A 22,880-nucleotide genomic window follows, 5' to 3' on the forward strand; every position below is an offset into this window, starting at 1 on the left:
ACACTTAACACACTGAGTCACTCACTTCCCTAGTCCTAAATCACACAGCCATCAGGAAGGCTTAAGAGAGTCAAATCATATATGAGGAAATGAAGACTAAAGCTAACAAACTCATCTTTTGAGTAGATTTGAAGAATCATGTAGTAGCCTCACCCTGCTGGTCCCATTCACTTCTCTGGATTAACTCTTTATGAGTCTGAGTGTGTCAGATCTAGGATATTCAGGGAAAGAAAATTTTGAGTACTATTTTTTCAAATGTAGGCACAATGCTGCATTTCATATTTTTAGCAGAAACTGTCTAAAATTAAGCGCTAAAATTTATAAGCAGCTAGAACAGCCCAGGGTTACTTACCTGACATGTCCAAAGTTCTGGATTTTACCCTTAGCACCACAAAAAGCAAATGAAGATTACAAGTTTTCAGAATCATTGTTTTAACACAGAAATCTGTTTATTAAACCAAACAAAAACAGAGAAAATTATACCAGCCCTCATTTTTAAAATTTTCATTAAATAAGCAAACTCTAAATTCACACCTTTAAAAGATGTTTGTGCATCTATGTATTTCCAAAATACTCATATTTTAATAAGATTTTCACATTATATTCACCAACAGTATCACAAAATTTCTTTTTTTGTTTACGTAACTGTAAGGAACAATAATTCTAGAAACACTAGAAGAAAAAAAGCATAGCAATGTCCACAGTTACAAGAAAAAGTGCACATTACGTGGTCACAATCACAGTCAGTACTTGAAAAACTGTATGTAACAAGTAGGAAAGGAACACCACTGATGCCTTCAACTCATTGTCAAAAACCGAATGACATGGATTTTACACAAAATAAGGCAAATTCAAGAATGCACAAAGAATTCTTAATTCAACCAAAGCAAAACAACAGAAAGGAAAATGCTACAAGCATGAACTAAAAGAATTTCTTAAATATTTTAAAAATAGGCTTGCTTCAGTGCAGAGAACACCACTCAGTGTGTCTAACACTAGGGATGGAGAAAAGATGGACAGAGCTTGGGAGACAGGATGGGGAAGTTCATTGTGAGATACAGCTCTATCTGGGGAGAGTTCTCAAGTTTAGCAAAACAAAAATTTAATTACACAAATCATATCAGGAGATATAACAGCCTTTTCTGGAAACCATTTCCATAAGAAATGAAAAGTACACACGAGAGTGCAAAGTTTAAGATTGTCACTTGCAACCTCATAACATTCAGTCATCTGCATCCAGCAGCTGCTCCGCAGGGCCGCTTGTGGGACAGCATAGCGACCAGGGGCAAGCAGCTCCAAGGAAAGCACAATGTGCTGGGGTTTGTGTTTTCAACATGTCTTTTTAGAACGTTTAGAAAATTCTGTGATGAAAACTGCTGTGGTAAGCTGCCGTGTGGCGTGGGTGGTTTGAGACTGGCATAAGTACAGAAATGCAGGCATCTCTTGGAAGTAGTTCCTGATGGGACGGCTTAAAGAAAGTAGGCAAAGGTTTTTTTTTTTTTCCAGCATTGAGTGTTGGTGTTTTTGTAGAAAGAATTTGGAAAGAGGAGAAGGCAAAAGGGATGTGGGAAGGGTACTTACAGTAGATTCTCAAAAAACAGTTTTCTTTTAGGACCTATGAAAAAGTTACCAAAGTAAAAATGACCATTTTGAATGAAAAACAAGAATTCTTTTTATAAAAATTACATTTTTCTTTTAAAATACAAGATCCCTTTCATTGCTGTCATATCCTGTTGCAACAAGAAATTTGGCTTTTTGTTTTCAGATACTTCAGCTTTTGGTCCATCGAGTCAGGAGAAAATTCCACTAATATTTCAGTTGGATCTTGAGCTATTTTTTTATGTACCACAAGCTTCTTCATTTTTATCCTTGAATTCAGAGTATGCAGCCTTTCTTAAAATTTTGCTCATGATATTTATGTTGACACACTAAAACAGAAAGCAACAGGCTGGGCACAGTTGAGCATCAAGTACTTCAAGGCCAGACAGAGTCGCTTTGAAGCTTCTTAACAAACACACCAGTGTATGGATCAAGGACAACGTGGCATGATGGAAGTATTTCTCTTAAAAGATTGTGCAGCAAGACCAGGGGTGTCTCTGCTGGGAAATCAAGTGTCATTAGTGGAAACTGCAAATTTAGAACTCCCTGAATATGACATCCTGGGCCTCAGTTCTGTTGTAAAATGAGATTTTCCAGTTCATCTGCAGAACGCAATAAAAAGGCAGCCGATTCTCGATACCCAGCGACAAGCTGTCTCACAGCGTTGATTTCCGTTGGACTCAGCTGAGGTCTGGAGTTTGAACTGCTAGAGGATCCTGAGCCAGTCGCCAGCTGCCTCTTCATGCTGAGATCCGTGGGTCCTAGACAAAGAGAATAGCAAGATAAGACAGAAACAGTATTTATTGTAACATCACCCATATGAGCACCCATCCAATTACAATTGAATTTATTCATGAATGCTGTCATGAGACACTCATGGTCTCTATAATCAAATGCATCTGCTCTCTGGAAGACTAAAGAGTAGTGTGATGGGATGTGGGCGTCTGAGGAGTTTTTCAGGTATCTTGGGTAGCATCCAGCCATCACTTCTTGTTAAAGGGAAGACTCAAGCCCTTTGAACACAAGCTCTTGGCAGAGTTCGGTTTTCAATCTGTCTCCCACATATTGCAGGTGTGTCAGTGTACCAGAATTACAAGGTTAAACTGCAAATATTTTTATTTGCTGAATTTTTAAAGCAAATATGATAACATGCATGGATTCAGAATTTTAGTGACCTACTGGATAGTTTTTAAAATTGTATTTTAATATTTTTGTACATTAAAATTTATTCTTTGAGAATTTCACATGCCTATGAGATAGATTTTGATCATATTCACACACCCACTCTTGCCCTTGGAACTCCATCCACATCTCCTTCGCAGTCTCCCAACTTTGTTTCCCGTTTTAAAAAGTTCACTCAGTCCAGTTAGTGCTGCTGCTATGAATATGGGTTTAAGACCATCCACTGAAGCATGGGCCACCCACGGAATCCCAGTACCCAAGTTACCAGATCTTCTCAGCCAAGGGTGGTGGGCTGTATGAGTCCTTTCCCTGTGCATGCTGATGTTTTGACTGGCTTTGTACGTGGCAGGTCCTGTGTAAATAATCTTGTCTACTTGGCACAATCAAGAATTATCTGAGAACAGAGTCTTAATGAGGAATTGTGAAGATGAGGATGGCCTGTGGCTGGGTGTATATGTGGAGCTTGGGTACTTTAATTGAGTTTTCAATTAATTTAATTGGGACCCACCCAAAGTGGGTGGCAGCACTTCAAGGGCTGAGCCCTGGACTGTATAAGAGTGGACAAGGGAGATGAGTGCAGGCACCCATGCAGTGACTCCTTCATCTCCGCTTCTTGGCGGTGGCTGTGACTAAGTGCTTCAAATTCCTGCTGCCTTGACCTTCCATCCGTAATGAACAGTAACGTGAAACTGTGACTTCAAATAAACCCTTTCTCCTCTAAGTGACTCTGTCAGTTTTCTGCCACAGCAACATGTGGAGAAACTACAACCTCTAAAGAAATGTAGGCAATGAGGGCTGAGGGGCTTTTGCTCAGTGCGTAGAGTGCACAAAGTTTAAGCTGCATATTAAGGACTTGGATTAACCTTTTCTTTCTCATTTCTTTCTTTCTTTCTTCTCTCTCTCTCTCTCTCTCTCTCTCTCTCTCTCTCTCTCTCTCTCTCTCTCTCTGTCTAAAGGAGTTGGTTTAGGTCTTTCTTTCCCACATCTAGGTGAAGTTGCCTACTAGGTAGATCATCTTTATAGCAGGTTAGACTGAAGTTTTCTTTGGAATGGAACAAGGAAGCAGTTCTTGCAGCAAACCTTCAGGGCAACTAAATGTTCTATGTTATTAAGTTGCATCTTTATTTGCACAAAATATAGTCAGATGTTTAGTATTCTCTTATATATTTAAACCAAGTCAGGTGGTCCTGGTTTGGGAAAACATTAATTAATTTATACCTAAATGTAATACAAAGTTATTTAAAATCTTTAGTTCAGACATTAGCATTGTAAAAAAACTTCACATAAAAATCTCATAGTTTTATATTTGCTTTTATAATTTAGCAAGCATTTATTAAAATTAATAAAATTTAGAAATAATATCTAAATATAGAAGTAATTGAACAAAGTACTGCTAAGCATATCACAACAGTCAAGACCCCAAACTGCAATGATTCTGCAGCATGAGTGTGTTTTAACAGACTCTAAATATGTGTAAGTATTCTGAAAGGGCATTTCTTTTGTGAACTATGGCAAGGAATACCATTTTGCTCATAGTTCTTTAGGCAAGAGGGAGACAGGTCGAGACCCAGTCCCTCTGCCATCGATTCCTAAAGAAGGTAAAGATCTCCTGAGAGGGAAACATCTTCGCTTGAAATTTAATTAGAGCAGGCAGAAGATCTGGACAGAGACCTCTGACATCTACGAGAAACACACTTCTACTTCTGTCATGGCCTTTCCAAGCTTTGATTTTTCAGGCAGGGTTTATCTTCCCTTTGGTTTGCTATTTACAAAATCGTGTTATCGACATGACAAGCTGAGTGAGGCATGGCTTGTCAAATTTGTGCAAAGGAGTCACTGAACCTGTGCTCAGATAAACAGTTAACAGTGTCTGCTGCTCTGTCTGCAATGTTCTGTGTAGATATTTTGCTTTTATTGATATACTTATTTTTCATATAATATATCTTGATTATGGTTTTCCATCCTTCTGCTCCCCAACCTCCAAGTCCTCTCTGCCTCCTCTACCATCTCAATCAGCATAATGACATAACATGGGTTATGGGCTACAGGTGGACAGTCTTCTAATCTGCTTTTACTTTACAATCAAGAATTCCAATATGCATACCAACAAACTGAAAGAATGAAAGACTTTGGAGGTCTCTCAGTAATGTAGATGTTTCAAGTCTTTGCCCAATTACAATGATATTTTAATAGAAGGTGGAATACATTGGATTATTTTTCTTGAAGCTCGACTGCTGAATTCGGAAATGGTATGGAGACAAATTTGAACAAAGGCTCTAGTTGTCTTTGGGGTGAAAGAACCTCACTTAGTCATTACAGTTTACTACTCACTCAGATTGTACCTTTGGCCTCAGATTCTTTTTTTTTAATTTTGGATTGTTGCAGTTTGTTTTGTTTTTGAGATAGTCTCAAGTTGCCCACGTGACCTTGAACTAACAATATAGCAAAGGATGACCTTAAACTTCTGGTCCTCCTGCCTCCACCTCCCAAGTGCTGGGATTACAAGCATGAACCACCAGCTCCCATTGGCATTAAAGTACTAAACATCCTAACTTAGTGAAGGCTTACAGTATTCTTCAAGGCCTATTAACATATGCAAATTTGAGATAACTTCATAATCTTTACACCTTCATTAGTCACCCTACCCATCACCAAACTAAAAGAAACCCTTTTTGCTACATGTTTGTTATTAGAATCCTTAATGGTATAGGGGTGAGTAAGAAGAAAAAAAATATACGAAATAGATATGTATTCAGTGGGTACTCTTCACAGTCCTCCTCCAGTGTCACGGGCACTCTTCCGTTTTGTCTCAAAGATTCAATGCTATATTTGACTGATACATCTTTATCCAAACACAACAATCCCACAATTAGAATGAAGAAGGAGTTCAAATTTGACTAAGATATAGAACTTAATGAAGTCTAGGAAGTTACTTTCTAAGACAAAACCACTTAGGAACATGGTTATTAGGTAAGGCAGGCCAGCAAATTGGAAGGACAATGACCAAAAAGATGCTAAAAGAGAATATGGTCTCAGTAACACAGCTAAAGCAAGTACTCATAAAACTACATTAGGCCAAATTTGTCTATGTACCCTGTGTTGGTCAAAGTAATATAGACTTATTTTTTATGATTTTCTGAAAAGTTGAATCAAAAGTTTAAGCTATGTCATATTAACCAATATCAAAAATAGAGCCACGATTCATGTTTTAAGATGTAAGGTTATATTTAAGTTATAAATAAATGGCTATTTATGATTCTTAATATTTAAATGAAAGTATACATTCATAATTATTCTTTTTTTTTCGAGACGGGTTTCTCTGCATTGTTTTGGAGGCTGTCCTGGAACTTGCTCTGTAGACCCGGCTGGCCTCGAACTCACAGAGATCCCGAGTGCTGGGATTAAAGGCATGTGCCACCAACACCCGGCATAATTATTCATTTTTATTTTTAAAGTTAACCTATCAGTTCACTATTCACTCCCAGTTTATGGCACATTTTTGTTTCTTATTTTATGCTGCTTCATTTTGTAACAATATTTAGTGTTAATTTACATAAGATAATGTTGCTATGCTAGGACACTTTAAAAAATTTTTAGCCACAAGGACTATATTTTTGAACACCTTGATAAGTCTTTTTGTTAAAAATTATAATGAGATAGGTAGAGAGATTGCTCTTGCAGAGAACCTGGGTCCAATTCCCAACACCCACATAGTGGCTCCAACCATTTGTAATTCTAGTTACAGGAGTGCCAATGCCTTCTTCTGGTCTTCAGATGTATTAGGCCTGCATGTGGTGTACATACATGCATGCAGGCAAAACACCCATACATAAAATAAAATGAATCGTGTGTGTGTGTGTGTGTGTGTGTGTGTGTGTGTGTGTATGTCTGGAAGATGGCTCAGTCAGTAAAATGCCTCCCACATGAGCATTAGGATATGAGTTCAGATCCATAACACACCACAAAAAGCTGAGAGTGGACACCTGATATCCCAGTGTTGAGGAGATGGAGACAGGTAAGATCCCTGGGGCTTGCTGGTCAATCAGCCTCACCTACTTCATGAGACCAGGGCAGCAAGACTCTGTCTCAACAGAAAGGTCGACACATTTGAGGAACAGCACCTGGTTTTATGTCAACTTGATACAAGCTGGAGACGTCAGAGAGGAGGGTGCCTCAATTGAGAAAATGCCTCCATAAGATTCAGTTGTAAAGCATTTTCTTGACTGGTGATCAATGGGGGAGGTCCCAGTGCCTTTCAGGTAGTGCCATCCTTGGGCTGGTGGTCCTAGGTTTTATAAGAAAGCAGGCTGAGCAAGCCATGATGAGCAAACCAGTAAGCAGCATTCCTCCATGACCTCTGCAGCAGCTCTTGGCTCCAGGTTCCTGCCTCGCTTGAGTTCCTGTCCTGACTTTCTTTGATGATGAACTGTGACGTAGAAGCATAAGCTGAATAATCTCTTTCCTCCCCAAGTTTCTCTGGCCATGGTGTTTCATCACAGCAATAGTAACCCTAAGACAACACCTGAGGTTGTTTTTTGGCATCCACACACACACATCCCTCTTTCACACACCCCATACATGCGTACCTCCCCAACACTACACGTATTCTATCTCTGGTATAATTTCACAGAATTAAGATGGTTTAATTGGTGAGAATTAAGTTTAAGGATGACAGTGTTTCAGTGTCATTTGGAAGAGTAGGATGTTTCCCACCAGGCGCTCACTATTATCTTAATGAATGGGTATATGTCATCTGTTTCAATACACTTTAAAAATCTGTCCAAATACCTCTCTGTGATTCTCATATCTTAATTGATCCCACTTTAGACTACACTGAGTTAATTATTTCTTATCTTTGAAACTGATCTTGGCACTAATTAATCCATGTCTAATAGATGCCAGTTTTTCAGTTTCTTCAATCTCATCAGTTCCTTGAATACACATAAAATAAATAACACTAACATGATAGAAACATCTTAAGTCCTCAAGAGGCAATGAAAGCTACTTATAGTCAGTTACTTAGGTATTTTAAATGACCACTGATATTGTCGGTATCATATTTGCCACATCCCTTCAGAACCATTCATTCCTTATTTCAATAGTTTTCAATGGTTTCTTTGTTCTGAACATGATGTTTGCTATTGCAGGCAAATGAAATAATCCAGTGTAAGTGAAATGCCTTTTTTGATAGCTAGAAAGCTGTTTGGATGCTAACTTTGCCTACAAGCTAAATTTCATTTCTCTTGAGGGCAGCAGATGTTTGATAGAAGTATTGACTGACGATAATTTAGTACTTTTGTGTTGAAAGGTAAAATAACTTAAGCAATACAAGCAATCTTTTAGCTACATTGAGTAACATACATGAAGCTTCTGCTGCAATGCTGGCTTTCCCCGGACATATCATGTCTTCACCCTATAACTGAATATTTTCAATGGTAAACAATATCTGAAATACCAAACTAAGTACATCACCAGATTCAATGAGTTTCATTCATATTCATAAATCTAGGAGTACCAGAATTTGCCCTTGGGTTATCCTTTCTGATAGGATCACTATGACATCTAAAAAGATCTGGGTACCTTCCGTACACCCCATCCCCTGCTGTGAATTTGTTCACCTGAAACTGAGCTTATCCATTTCTATTGTCCCTGATAAAATTATTTGCAAAACCACTGGGGTCTGATCCCTTGAATATGAAAGCTTTTATAATACCAGTTGTGCTTGATGTCTTCAGATTCATAATGGAGGTTATTTCTTTTAGAGTTAATATTTGTAAAAATAGGCTTTCCATTGATTGACATGAATACACTCTCTTGTATCCTTTCATTGTTGCTTTATTATCTTTCTGTGCTCTTCTGTCTTGATTTATCTTTGAGGATATTCAAATATTTAGCATTTGGGTTTCTTGCTCTTTCTATTTCTTGTTTCCTATTAAAGTAATATTAAGACTAATTTTATTTTATTTTATCACTTTCTTTGTTTCTAACTTGGGGTAAATTATTGTATCAAAGAAATGATGAAAATGAGATGGAAATGCCAATTACTTTGATATGAATTTTATATGTAGCAAACAGTGTGCTTTACACATATGTACAATTACAGTATATTATTTAAAAAATCTTGGCCAGAAAGATGACTCAGTTAGTGACTTAGTTAGAATTACTATTGCTGTGATAAAACACCATGACCAAAGCTACTTGGGGAGGGGATTCTTTGGCTTAGGCTTCCATATTACACTTCATCATCAAAGGAAGTCAGGACAGGAACTCAAACAGGGCAGGAACCTGGAGGCAGAAGCCCATGCATAAGTCAGGAAGGGGACTGCTTATTGGCTTACTCCCCATGGCTCACTTAGCCTGCTTTCTTATAAAAACCACCAGCCCAGGGGTGGCCCAAACTATTATGGACTGTGCCCTTCCCCATCAGTCTCCAACTGGGTTGTTTGCATCCTGATTTTAAGGAGACATTTTCTCAATTGAGTGTCCATCCTCCTGATGACTCTAACTTGTGTCAAGTTGACATAAAACTAACTGGTCTAATTGCTTGTCAGCTTGACACATACAAACATATTGCTGTTAAGCTATAAATTTCCTTTCTTGTTCATCCCCATAACCATAGATTACTATTAAAATTACAACATGAAACAGTGTGTAAAAGATGCTTGCTACAAAAGGTGACAACTTGAGTCTGAACCCTAAGACCTACAAGGTGAAAGAAGAGAAACAAGTCCAATAAGTTGTCCCTTGACCTGCACATGCATACACACATGTGAAGCCCACATATGCACATACACAATGTAAAGTATTTAAGAAAGCAAAGGAAAACAACTCTAAAATAATCAATCAACTTTTTATTGTTGTAAGTGGAGGTAAAATACTTGCCCAGTTCCACTATTCAAATTTATTATCCACTAACTTTCAACACTACTGAATGCAATGCTACCAGCATACTAACGATTCTTTGGTGGTTGTTATTTACTTAGGTGGCCAATAGTTGAATGACTGACTATGCATTTTTAGAAAGCTATAGATATGTTTCCTCATATAACCACTGAAACTTTAATTTATTTTTCACATGCTTTTCTGTCCTATCTGTTGGTTTATGAGAGAAGTGTTTTTATACTCTTTAACTGGGATCATGGTTGTCATTTCCTCTTTGTGATTTTGTTAAGTTTTCATTTATTAATTTACAGGTGTATGGTTGGGGCCCATAAAATAAGATAATTATTACTTTATGATTAACAATTTGTTTTCATCATTATAAATTGAGTCATTAAGACCCCAATATTTTTGCCTAAAACATGTGAGAGATTAATATTTACAGTTTCCACTAAAACTCAGTACAGAAGATTCAAAATATCTCCTACTATGGAGATTCGTGACATAGTATATAAGAGGCCCGAATCTACAAGTAAACACTGTCTGGATTTGATGTTCAGGTTTGGTAGGAATGTGATTAGTCGGCTGACAAGACAGTACCATGTCTTTACTCCACCTTCCTTTTTAAATAATGACTTGAACGTCTCATGACTGTGGTGGCTGTCTTGTCTACTAAACCCGCCTAAGCAGCCAAACACAAACTTGTTTCATAATTTGTGGTGTCAAAAGCCTATTCCTTGGTAACCTGGTGGTGATCAGCCCATATTTAATAAGTAGAGAAGGGAAATCTGATAACGTAAGGAAGACTCATGGGCGCTCAGTCAGAAGAGGCTCTGGTTACACTTAATTGGATTGACAGAGGCTACTTTTAGTATACCTTTGCTTATTTTCAGTACATGCACACAGATACAACTTTTCTTTGAATTACTTACAAGACTATGATTACTAAAATATTTATTTATACATGTATACATGTGTGTGCCTATGTGCAATTATGCACATCACATATGTGCAGAATCCTGGGGAGATCAGAGCATTTAGGATCTCCTGGAACTGGAGCTTGTAGGTAGTTGTCATTCACCTGATCTGGGTGCTGTGAACAAAACCTAGGTCACTACAAGAGTGGTAAGATCTCTTCACCCCTGTGACATCTCTCCAGCCCCAAGACTATGATATTTATGGTTCTATGTAAGACTTGGTGTCATTCCAGTTAGTGAACAAGGCTTGATTAGGAAGTTGCTAGAGAGAACACCTCATTGGGACCTGTGCCTCTTCTTGCAGTATTATGCAAATTATAAAGCAAGTTTGTTATTTGCTATGTAAGAGGAGAGAGTAGGCAAGACACACACCAGGTCATGAGACATTCAAGATATTGAAAGAGGAAGGTGAAGTATAGATATGGAACTTTCTCATCATCTACTAATCACTTTCCTACCAAGCCTGAGCATTAAATTCAGACAGTGTTTATTGGTGGATTCAGGTTTCCTATATACTATGATCACATATCTCCTCTATAGTAGATGATATTTTGAATCTGCAAATATTAATCTCTCACATGCTAAAAGCTATTCATGATTATAACCTGCCTTGGCAAAGATTTTATGTTTTTGAATTAGACATGGTGTCACATATCTGTAATCAGAGCAATCTAGATCTTGAGATAGAAGGGTGACAAAATTAAAGGCCAACTTGAGCTATATAGTGAGATCTTGTTACTATTTATATAATATATTGTATATTAAATTATATATTTAAATATACTGCTTTTAAGAATAAATGTGGATAAAACCCAGGTCATTTGAAAGGATAGTAAGCACTCTTAATTGACATTTCAAAATTTTTTTCCATAGTCTTCGTCCATTTGTACTTCATTTTAGTTTGTGTCTAAGCTCACCCTCTTATTAAAAAATATTTAAATTACAATCTTATTTTTTACATACCAATCCCAGTTCCCTTTCCTTTCTGTCCTCCCATTCCCCCACCATCTTACCATCTCCCCCTCCATCCACTCCTCAAGGAAGCTGAGGCCTCCCATAGGGGATCATAAAACTTTGTCACATCATTTGGGGCAGATCCTAGACCCTAACCCATGTATCTAGGCTGAGAGAGTATCCCTCCATAGTGAGTGGGCTCCCAAAGCCCATTCATACACTAGAGATAAATACTGGTTTCATTGCCAGAGGCTCCATAGACTGCCCAAGCCACCACCTCAACTGATACCCATGCTCATCGGACCTGGTTCTGTATTACGCAGGTTCCCCAGCTGTCTCTCTGGAATCCATGATCTGTCACTTGCTCAGGGAGAACATGAGGGATCAGGAAGGTTGAGTTTGGGGAAGAACAGAGGAGAGAAAGGAAAGAGATACCTTAATCGAGGGAGCCGTTATGGGCTTAACAAGAAACCTGCCCTAGGGGAATTTCCAGGAATCCACAAGGATGACCCTAACTGAGAATCTAAGCAATAGTGGAAAGGCTACTTTAAGTTCCCTTCCCCCATAATGAGACTGATGACTTCCTTAAATGCCATCATAGAGTCTTCATCTAGTATCTGATGGAAGCAGAAGCAGAGATTCACAAATAAGCACTGAACCAAAGTCCTGGAATCCAGTTGTAGAGAGGGAGGAGTGATGAGCAAAGGGGTCAAGACCATGCTGAGGAAACCCACAGAAACAACTGACATGAGCAAGTGGGAGCTCAGGGACTCCATTCGGACAGCTGGGGAACCAGTATAAGATGAAATCAGACCCCATGAACATGGGGGACTTGGGTCTCTGGCAGTGGAACCAGGATTTATCCCTACTGCATGAATGGGATTTGGGAGCCCATTCCTTATGGAGGGATGCTCTCTCAGCCTGCATACATGGGGGAGGGTTTAGGTCCTGCCCCAAATGATGTGACAGACTTTGATTATACCCCATGGTAGACTCATCCTCCCTAAGGAATGGATGGGGGGTGGGGGTGAGATGGTAGGGAAAATGGAAGGACAAGACGGAGAGAGAATTGGAATTGGTATGTAAAATAAGATTGTTTTTAATTTAAAAAATGTTTATTAAAGAGTTCTCTAAAGGGCTAGCAGTCTCAGTTACCTTTAAAGATTTGAGATAATTATCTAATGTGTTATATATATAAGATCTGAAAGGAGTAGTCTTTCTGTATGCATAATGAAAATATGAATAAATTTAAATTCCTGTATACTAAACCCACACATCTCTCCCATAGTGACTAGATTTGATAGTTCTACAGTGACTTAAAACTTAGGCAAACTATAACCATTATGAATCACTGGATAATAATGAGATAAGAAACAAGCTGAAAAACAAAAATCACATGATCATCTCACTAGATGCTGAAAAAGCCTTTGACAAAATCCAATACCCCTTCATGATAAAGGTCTTGGAGAGAGCTGGGATAACAGGAACATACTTAAACATAATAAAAGCTACAGTAACCCAACAGCCAACATCAAACAAAATGGACAGAAACTCAACGCAATTCCTCTAAAATCAGGAACAAAACAAGGCTGTCCACTCTCTCCATACCTTTTCAACACGGTACTTGAAGTTCTAGCCATTGCCATACGACAACAAAGGGGGATCAAGGGGATACAAATTGGGAAGGAAGAGGTCAAACTTCCACTGTTTACAGATGATATGGTAGTTTACATCAATGACCCAAAGAACTCTACCAGGGAACTCTTACAGCTGATTAACACCTTCAGCAAAGTGGCAGGCTACAAGATCAACTCAAGAAAATCAGAAGCCCTACTATATACAGATGATAAAAGGGCTGAAAAAGAAATCAGAGAAACATCACCCTTTACAATTGCCACAAACAACATAAAATACCTTGGGGTAACACTAACAAAACAAGTGAAAGACCTGTATCACAAGAACTTTGAATCTTTAAAGAAGGAAATTAAAGAAGCCCTCAGAAAATGGAAAGATCTCCCATGCTCTTGGATAGGTAGGATCAATGCAGTAAAAATGGCAATCCTGCCAAAAGTAATCTACAGAATCAATGCAATCCCCATTAAAATCCCAGCACAATTCTTCACAGACCTTGAAAGAACAATAATCAATTTTGTATGGAGAAACAAAAGACCCAGGATAGCCAAAACAACCCTGTTCAACAAGGCAATGTCTGGAGGCATCACCATCCCTGACCTCAAGCTCTATTATAGAGCTATAGTCCTGAAAACAGCTTGGTATTGGCACAAAAATAGACAGGTAGACCAATGGAATTGAATTGAAAACCCGGATATTAACCCACACACATATGAACATCTGATCTTTGACAAAGAAGCTAAAAATATACAATGGAATAAAGAAAGCATCTTCAACAAATTGTGCTGGCATAACTGGAGGCTGGCATGTAGAAGAGTGCAGATTGATCCATGTTTATCGCCATGCACAAAACTTAAGTCCAAATGGATCAAAGACCTCAACATAAATCCAGCCACACTGAACCTCTTAGAAGAGAAAGTGGGTGGTACCCTTGAACGAATTGGTACAGGAGACAGCTTGCTGAACATAACACCACTAGCACAGACAGTGAGATCAACAATTAATAAATGGGACCTCCTGAAACTGAGAAGCTTCTGTAAGGCAAAGGACACAGTCAACAAGATAAAAAGGCAGCCCACAGAATGGGAAAAATATTCACTAATCCCACATCTGACAGAGGGTTGATCTCCAAAATTTACAAAGAACTCAAGAAGCAAGTCTCCAAAACACCAAAGGACCCTCCCTGGGGAAATGAGGGGATAATGGGGGGGTTGGGGGGGAGGGCACAGGAGTAGGGGAAGGAAAGGGAGAGGGACCTGGAACTGACTTGTGAAGCAACCTTGTTTCTTTTCTAAATTTAAACTGAAAAATAAATTAAAAAAAGAAACATTTCACTATAGAAAACCATCCTTAGTGACATAACCTAGACACAAAAAGGCAAACATTATGTACTCACTTATATATGGATTTTATATATGGATCAGGGGAATGTCAGCCTTCAATCCCAGTGCCAGTGAGTCTGGGAAACAGGGTGGTTCCCAAGAGAGATGCATGATACCCCAGAGAAGTGGAATGAGGCAAGATCTCCTGAGCATATTGGGAACATTGGTGGAGGTGAGAGGGAACCAAGAAAAAGAGGGGGGGGGGATAAAAGGAGGGGAGAAGAAGGCATGGGATAGAAGGAAGGTTGAGTCGAGGTAAGAATACAGAACAGGATGAGAGATACAATAATAGTCATTATAGGCTTGAGGAGAGAGATGACACTAATGAGATCTCGAGAGATCTACAAGGATAACACCAACTGGCAAACTAAGCAGTAGTGGAGAGACTGCACTAATAGCCCCTCCTTGATGATAGGGTTGATGACCACCCTATATGCCATCCTAGAACCTTCATCCAGGGACTGATAGAAGCAGAGACAGATACCCACAGCTAAACACTGAACTAAACTCCTGGAACCAGTGACAGAGATGGAGGAGTGATGAGCAAGGCGGTCAAGACCATGATGATGAAGCCCACAAAGACAGCTGACTGGACAAGGGAGAGCTCTTGAGTCCCAGACTGATGGATGAAAGGCCAATAGGGGACTGGTCCAGACTCTATGAATGTAGTGCCAGTGAGGATGCCACAGAAATCACTGGGGCCTGGGTGATCAGTGTTTACCATGGTGTATGAATGATCTTTGGGAGTCCATTCCAAATAGAGGGATGCTCTTTCAGCCTGGACACATGGGGAAGGGCCTAGGTCATTCCCTGGGTGAAATGACAGACTTTGGAGATGCCCCCAAGGAGGGCCTCACCCTCCCTGGGGAATGATGTGGGGATTGGGTGGGAGGCTGGGAGGGCTGGTGAAGGGACAAGGGAGGAGGGGTGGGAGAGGGAGCTGGGATTAACATGTGAAGCATTCATGTTTCTTATTTAAATACAAATATATATTGAGGGAAAAAAGAAACATGTTAATTATTGAGGATATACTTAATCTAGATTTGAAAGTATTAGCAATTGACAATCAAAAACTACATTATAATTTTAGAGTAATATTAAATGTTCAACATTGATTCTCAGTTTGATCATTACTTTGTTGGAAATAGTTTTAACAAAAATCCCTTAAGTCAGGGTATTGTTTTATATTTGAATAACTGGCTGATTTTGCTATTGTTCAGTTTTATTTGTCCATGTATTCATGTCTGTGTGTGGGTGTGCCCACATAAGTGGAGGTTCTTGTGGAGTTCAGAAAATGTGTTATTCCCTGACACTGGAGTTACAGGTAATTGTGAAACATCTGATATGAGTATTGAGAACTGAGTATCAGTCCTCCGTAACAGCAATATGCACTCCCAGGGCCCGAGACATCTACCCAGCCCTCACTGGCTCTCTTAATACACAAAATTACAAGCATTTTCTTTTCATGTTTCCAATATTAATACGACTGTCAATAATGTGTAATTATATATGACACACCATCTTATTTAACTAATCTAAATCATTGTCAAAATGCACCGTAAGGAGGTGATAGTCATGTAGGTCATTTTATATAGTGTAATATATTCATAGGTTTTATATTCATGCTGTAAATGTATAGAACAAAGCAACATGCAATTCTTTAGTGTGACTCATCTATTTCTACAACCTTCGTAAATCATTTTTTATTTTATTTTTTGTCAAGGAAGACTTAGAAAGTGTTTGGAAATCCTATTTTAAGATGATGCTGAGATGACACATAGGATGTGTGTCCACGGTCACTGTAACTCTGGTTGCCTTGGAAGTGGAGGTGAAATAGGGCGCTACTTCTGGACATTTTTTGTTGTTGTTTTCAAATTCAAATAATTTCAAGATTAGGAGAGGAAAGCAGACATTAACTTTGTGAAAGGAAAAAAAAACCACAGGTGTCTAGTGCATAGACTGTAATTTAGTGAGTCATCACACTGAAATGAAGGTCAGTCAGCCTGGCTTTCTTTCACACCCAATAAGAACATGTGTCTTCTATCTACAATTATAGAAACGTCCGAAAGAAGCAGGACTCATGCGGAATACAGTATTTATGTTGAAGAGGCTTCTCATTTTGTGTGTGTCTGTGGCGGAAGCCTGTGTGGAGGTCAAAGAAGAGCACTGGGTATAGGCACTTTCCATCTACCTTGAAACAGGGTCTCTTGTTCACATTATGTATGCCAGGGTAGCTGTCCCATCAGCTTCCTGGGATATCCCGTCTCCATATTGCTGAAGGAGTGCTGGGACCTCAGATGCACCACACACTTAGCCACATCCCAGCCCCAGCAGCTTTTTTAATCCCATTTCTCAATAGGGCACGGAAGTAAAGTATAAAGATTTAAGACACATAAAATCTTCAGTAGAGATTTTTGGAGCTAGAGTGTGCATGCTTGTCTTTATCCCTGATTGCTTATCAAATACTCTCTTTTGTTCACCAAACATCATGAGATTTGAAAGTGAAGCAGAATTGTTTTTATGGATCCATACAAAGCCTTTCCCTGCATGTGACTGAAGACTCTTTATAGATTTCCATTAAGGTTATTGCCCCTTTGCCCAGCTTTTCGCCTTTGTTATTAAATGGCTTAGAAGGCCAATTAATATTTTATAAGAAATAGAATAATCATGGTGGCAGATCATAGTGGGTCAAAGCACTGGAAGAGATGTAGGTCACAGAGGAAGATATTATAAAATAATAAAATATGTGTGACTTTAACATAAACTTAGGATAGGCTTCCTCATCCTTTTAATCAAACTGTGTTCATGAATATGAGTTTTGAAACAAGTTTTTTTAGTCTATAACCATCCTTGTAATCATTTTATATAGTATAATGTAGTCATAGGATTCTATACATTTTGTATTCTCTCTATATATAACATATTACAGTGTAATATACTGCTAGATATTTTTTAAAGATTTAATTTGTTTTATTTTGTGTGTATGTATGTTTTGCCTGTATGCATGCAATGCATTCATGTGCATGCCTGGTGCCTGTGGTGGTCAGAGGATGGCACTGCATCCCCTGTAACTGGGATTCCACTTGGCTGCGAGCCATCATGTATGTTCTAGTAATGGAACCTGGATCCTCCACAAAAGCAACAAGGATTATTTACCACTGTGTCATCTCTTCAGTTTATCACACTTTTTTTGTGATAGGTTCTGAGCTTGAGTGTGTGGCCCACACAAGTATGAAAGCAAACTTCCTGGAGTACAGGTGTATGTCTCTACAAGTTCTTGTCACTCTGTACAGAAGGAAGAAGAACTTTCAGGATAGACATCCATATGTCAGTCAAGAAGCAATGTCATTTAAGATTACCATGTGACTTGAAATAACCAAAAAGAGTACCAGCATAGTAACTGAAAGGTAAGGACCTAGTGTTCAGCTATCATGGGATGATACAAGTAGGCAAAAATCCCTGGTGGAGGAAGTTAGTGGCCTGCTGCCTGCTCTGGGAGGTCCACCAGTATTTTAGTTAGGAAGGAAGGATGTGATGGGTAATTCATTCACGCTCCCAGTAGAAGGTAATGGTACTGCTGATTTCCTCCCTTACCCGGGAGCTTCTTTGAGAAGCCCGAAGCTAGAGAGAGTGGGGAAATTGAACTGGTTTGTACAAACAGATCTCCAGAGGACATGTCAACATTCAAAGGGCACTGTGCAAGAAAAACAGCCCATACCAAGCTTAATGATCGCATGTCACCTCAAGAGCCCTTGTGCGGTTTATCAGCAGGCTCAAGAAAGCAGCCCCAGAGCACTAAGGGGTCTCCTTCCATTCCTCTCCTGCTGTGCCCAGCATGGGATTCTCAAGAGGACATTTGGAACATATAAAAATCCATTTTACTTTGCAGTAGGAATGACCGGGCTTTGAGGAAGGAGCCCTGGGAAGAGCCTGCTCAGGGTTGAACTGTAAACCCAATTACACATACTGGACAGTCAAGCAAAGCCCAGGGCACTCACCTCCCTTTTCAAAGCCTGTCTCTGAGGGTCTCTGACCCCAATGAAAGCCCAGTGCTAATTAGAAAGATGCTTCATGTATCCTGCAGATAATTCATATTATTTCTTTGATTTTTTAAAACAAATTACTAGCATCAAATTCAGTCATTAAAATTTATACATAAGCATCATCTCTCCAAATCTCCAGGTGTTGCAATACAAAAGCATCTAAATAATTCACAGTCTCAATTGAATTGTAGGTGATTGTTTTGCTCCACTCGGGAAAGCCGGAAAGAGAATGAAATGAAGTGTCAGGAGTGTGGTTAGGTTTCAAACACCTCTTTCAGCTAGACATCGCTTCATCTTTTGCCACAACTGAATTTTTGTACTATTTGTTTTGGTTCTACTTTTGAGGTAATACCAGTTTATGTAAAAGATTTTTAAACACCTATGTTACAGCAGTAATTAGCTCCACTGAATGTCACTAATTTAATAGGAATTAACATTACATAGAACCCTCAGATGCGTGAAAGTTATTTAGAAGTCCAGCAACTTCAGCTAGAAACACAGATATCTTTTTCTTATGAAAAAAACTCTGTGTATCTGGAGTGTGTGCATTTGCTAGTGTGGATGCCTGTGTGCATGTATGCAATTGCATATATGTACATTGTACATATTTGTACACGCTTGTGTGTGCAACATTGATTTCCGGTGGTTTTCCTTCAACTGAAGTTCATTATTTTTTTTTAGAAAATATCTTCAAATAATCAAAAAGTCCATGGATTTGGCTAGAACAGTTGGCCAGTGAGTTTCATGAATAGTTCTATGTCTACTCTTCCCTTAGTGCTGGGGTTCCAGGCACATGCCCTGGGTTCTGGGGATCTGATCTCACATTCTTGTGCTGTACCACCAGGCATCTTACCCAATGAGTTATCTCCTCAGTCTGCAAAAGTGTAGCTTCCAAAGACTAACCCTTGAAGTTCCCTTGTCAACCAAAGTAACTTATTTCATTGAGAAAGCATGTTACACAAGAAACTGAAGGCAGAAGATCTGCTGTAATCAACACAGGACATTATTTCCACAGCCGAAAACCACCCAGCGTCTCTCTAAGGATATGGATATCAGCACTGTTAATGGAAACGACTGTGGTGGTGACACTGCCCTTTGTGCCATTCACGAGACTCACAGGCTTTTCATCCACTTTGGCTGCTGAACAATTGAGATGGAGCCTGTTCTCATGCAAGATATGCATTCTGAACTTTATTTCATCTAGTGCATCTCAATTTAATAGTCACCTATGGCAAGTAACTGTTATATTGGATTTCACAGATACAGATACAATTGTATTTACCCCCATATATATGGATATGAATATATGTGGGGGTAAATACAAGTACAACAAGTTGAAATTATTAGTGGAAAAAAATCTGACTGTAATATATTTTGTTTGTATGTATTCAGGTATACGTCCTCATGTATTGTCACGCATCAGAGGCAAGAGCTTGACCTTAAATGCCTTTCTTTGTCATTCTTTACCTACTCTTTTGAGACAGGGTCTCTCACTGAATCTGGAACTCACTGTTTCTGACTAACTGAGCCACTAGCGCCAGGAATCCCCTTGCCTCAGCTTCCTCTTGCCTACAGGCTCCCTGACTTTTTATATGAAGGTTGGGTCTTCTAACTCAGACCTTAATGCTTATCCAACATATGCATTACTCACTGAACTATCTCTCTTGCTTTAAAAAATTAAATAAAATTTCACTCTGCTGTGACAACTCATTGCATTTCAGCAAGAAGTCTATAGCGTTATAATAATTGTAGACGCCCAATCACATGGACTCTAATTTGATCACATAAATGACCCATTCTACACAATAGGTTGTCATGAAAATCTTCCAGTTGTGTGTAGAGGGTTACATAGTATCTGTGAATCACTTTCAGACACTGCTCTGTAAAATCATCATCTCTACAGCTTTAGGCAACAGATTTCATGCAATTCTTACATAGCAGGAGCATTTAACGGATGTAAGCAAGATGTGATGGTCCCTCCCCATGCACCAGCATGACTGTCGAGACATCACGATTTGTTAAGAGTAGAAGACAAAGCCATGCCAGCCCTTCTCAGGTTCATGGGCGGATACCGTAACCATTTTTTCCCCTGAATCATAGGTTTAAAAGCCAAGCATATTTTCAGGCAGAATTGATGCATTTCAAACTTTTCTCTGAAATATTTGAAATGAAATGTTTCTCTTCTCTTCAATTTTGTACTCTTCAGAGTATTAATAAAAGGAAGCCAGACATTAAGAAGATATCTTCAGAGCAGGGAACATGGATCAATCAGCAAAATGCTTACATTATAGCATGAGGTTCTGAGTTAGAGGCCCAGAACTCGGCTGAAAAACATCAGGTGTGGTAGACTGCATGTACAAGCCAGCCCTTAAATGGCACATAAAGTTAAGTCCCTGGGATTCACTGGCCACCAAGTCTAGCGGACTACTTGCTATTTGTTGAGTGGCAGACCAGAGTAAGAACTCTGATTCAAATAAAAGGTGGATAGAACCTATGGCTGTTTGAATGCCCCATATTTTTGGGTATTTGAATCCTGGATCCTCAGATGGTTCCCCTTATGGAACATGTAGAGTGGAAGAAATCATTTTTTGCATTCTTAACTTAAGGTCTCTTGGGATGACTAGGCTAAACTGTCTGGCTAAAACTTAGATATAAAATCTGAAGCTCAGGGGGAAGGATGAGGACGCAGATGTTTGCAGAAGAAAATGTAAGAGCTCATGAGCTTTGCCTTCAGCAGTGTGCGTAGCAAGATGCTCACAGGGGCAAAGGGAGGCGGAGGGAAGGGAATTTGCTGCACACACTAAGTGAGTAGAAAGTAAATCAAATGCTTGATAGGCAGGAGGCAGAGAATGCTAAGGACACAAAGTTCTTTCCTAGGTGTCAGGACCATGGGCGTTTCAAAACTCTATTCACCAGGGTATTCAAATATGCCCATACAATCCAGAAAAATAAGGGGTGAAAATCATCTTACATCTGACAATTGGTGCAGTTAGTGACAACTTCTACAACGTGGTAGGGGGTGGCTTGCTTTAGTGGAGTGAAGGAAAAGAGTAAGCGAGATGTGAAAAGGGTAGGTGAATGGGAGGGCTCCTTTGAGTATTTCTCATAAGAACACCTGTGATGGCTGAGCGGTTAAGGTGCTAGACTTGAAAGGCACACATAAGAAGTGAGAGTTGGGTCTTGCATGACTACCGTGATAACCTCCAGGTAGGCCCATGGCCAAGTGTACCTGTCCGAGACTCAGTGACAGACTTTGACCAAAAGCACCTTTAAAGCAGAAATCCCACATATTCACGTAATGACAAACCAAGGAAGTTAATTGATGTAGATATTAGACAGACTAGAAACCATACAAATGTTAATTATTAAGGCTCATTATTACCACAACTTGATCCTGCTAGATTTTGGTCTGTATATCAGTCTACTTGATATCAAAGTCGAAGAACAGATTGAAAAGCCTACTCCCCATGGAGTGTGTGGAGAGGAAACAGCCAAAAATAAATGATGCCTTTTGCACATAACTTAGACTTCAGCGAGTCACAACAGCCCTCTGTAGGTGGTGTGATGTGAGCTTCCCGACAGAACGCCCCATGTCAATGGAAAGGATAATGGCAGGATGGCTGGCTGCTTCTTGCTCCTTTCATTTGGTTAATTTGAATACATTCTTTGTACAAATTGTAACTGCTGCCATTTTGATAATACTCCAATTTGAAAATTTGGATTGTTGGGTGCAGACTGTTGCCAGCTCTAAACAAATGGTGGGTTGGCTAGTAAAAGATTTGAAGGACACTCTGGCAATGGCCACAGACAGACTCTTTTCTTGTTATGACGTCTCCAGTGTAAGCCAGATTTCCCAATTACTATTATATTCAAAATGAAGCAGAAGCTTATAAAACTCTACTAAAACCACTGAGGAGCTGCACATCAAAGAATCAGCTGGAATCTTCCTCCCTTCTGTTTTGTTCTCTTACTCATTCTTTTGCTTTTTGCTGGTTTCTGTGCTGTGTAAAACCCAGGGAATCAGGTATGGTAGGCACATGATCTAATACAGAATTGTATCTTCAGGCTTCTTTGCGTATGTGTCATATAAACCACTCACTGCTAGCATCCAAAATACATAAATGATTGTCTCTCTATCTCCTAATTTAGAAGTCAGCATTCCATTTAGTAATTTTATTTCAAATTAAGCCAATGATTAGGTACTCAGAATGTAACTGACTTTGCTCAAAGGA

The 22,880-nt window shown here is 39.2% G+C and overlaps 1 protein-coding gene across 9 annotated transcripts in view; it reads right to left on the minus strand.

The window, feature by feature from the left end:
• Positions 1 to 427: 427 nt before the first annotated feature.
• Nol4 (nucleolar protein 4) overlaps positions 428 to 22,880 on the minus strand; it is a 340,254-nt gene continuing 317,801 nt past the window's right edge. For all 9 annotated transcript variants that reach the window (XM_040757904.1, XM_005065339.4, XM_005065340.4 and 6 more), the window contains one exon: positions 428 to 2,360. In XM_040757904.1, the coding sequence (XP_040613838.1) occupies positions 2,167 to 2,360 (194 nt within the window). In that variant the 3' untranslated portion in view covers positions 428 to 2,166. The remainder of the gene's footprint in view (positions 2,361 to 22,880) is intronic.

This window comes from Mesocricetus auratus, unplaced genomic scaffold (assembly GCF_017639785.1).
Source record: "Mesocricetus auratus isolate SY011 unplaced genomic scaffold, BCM_Maur_2.0 Super-Scaffold_100015, whole genome shotgun sequence".
Taxonomy (NCBI): Eukaryota; Metazoa; Chordata; class Mammalia; order Rodentia; family Cricetidae; genus Mesocricetus; species Mesocricetus auratus.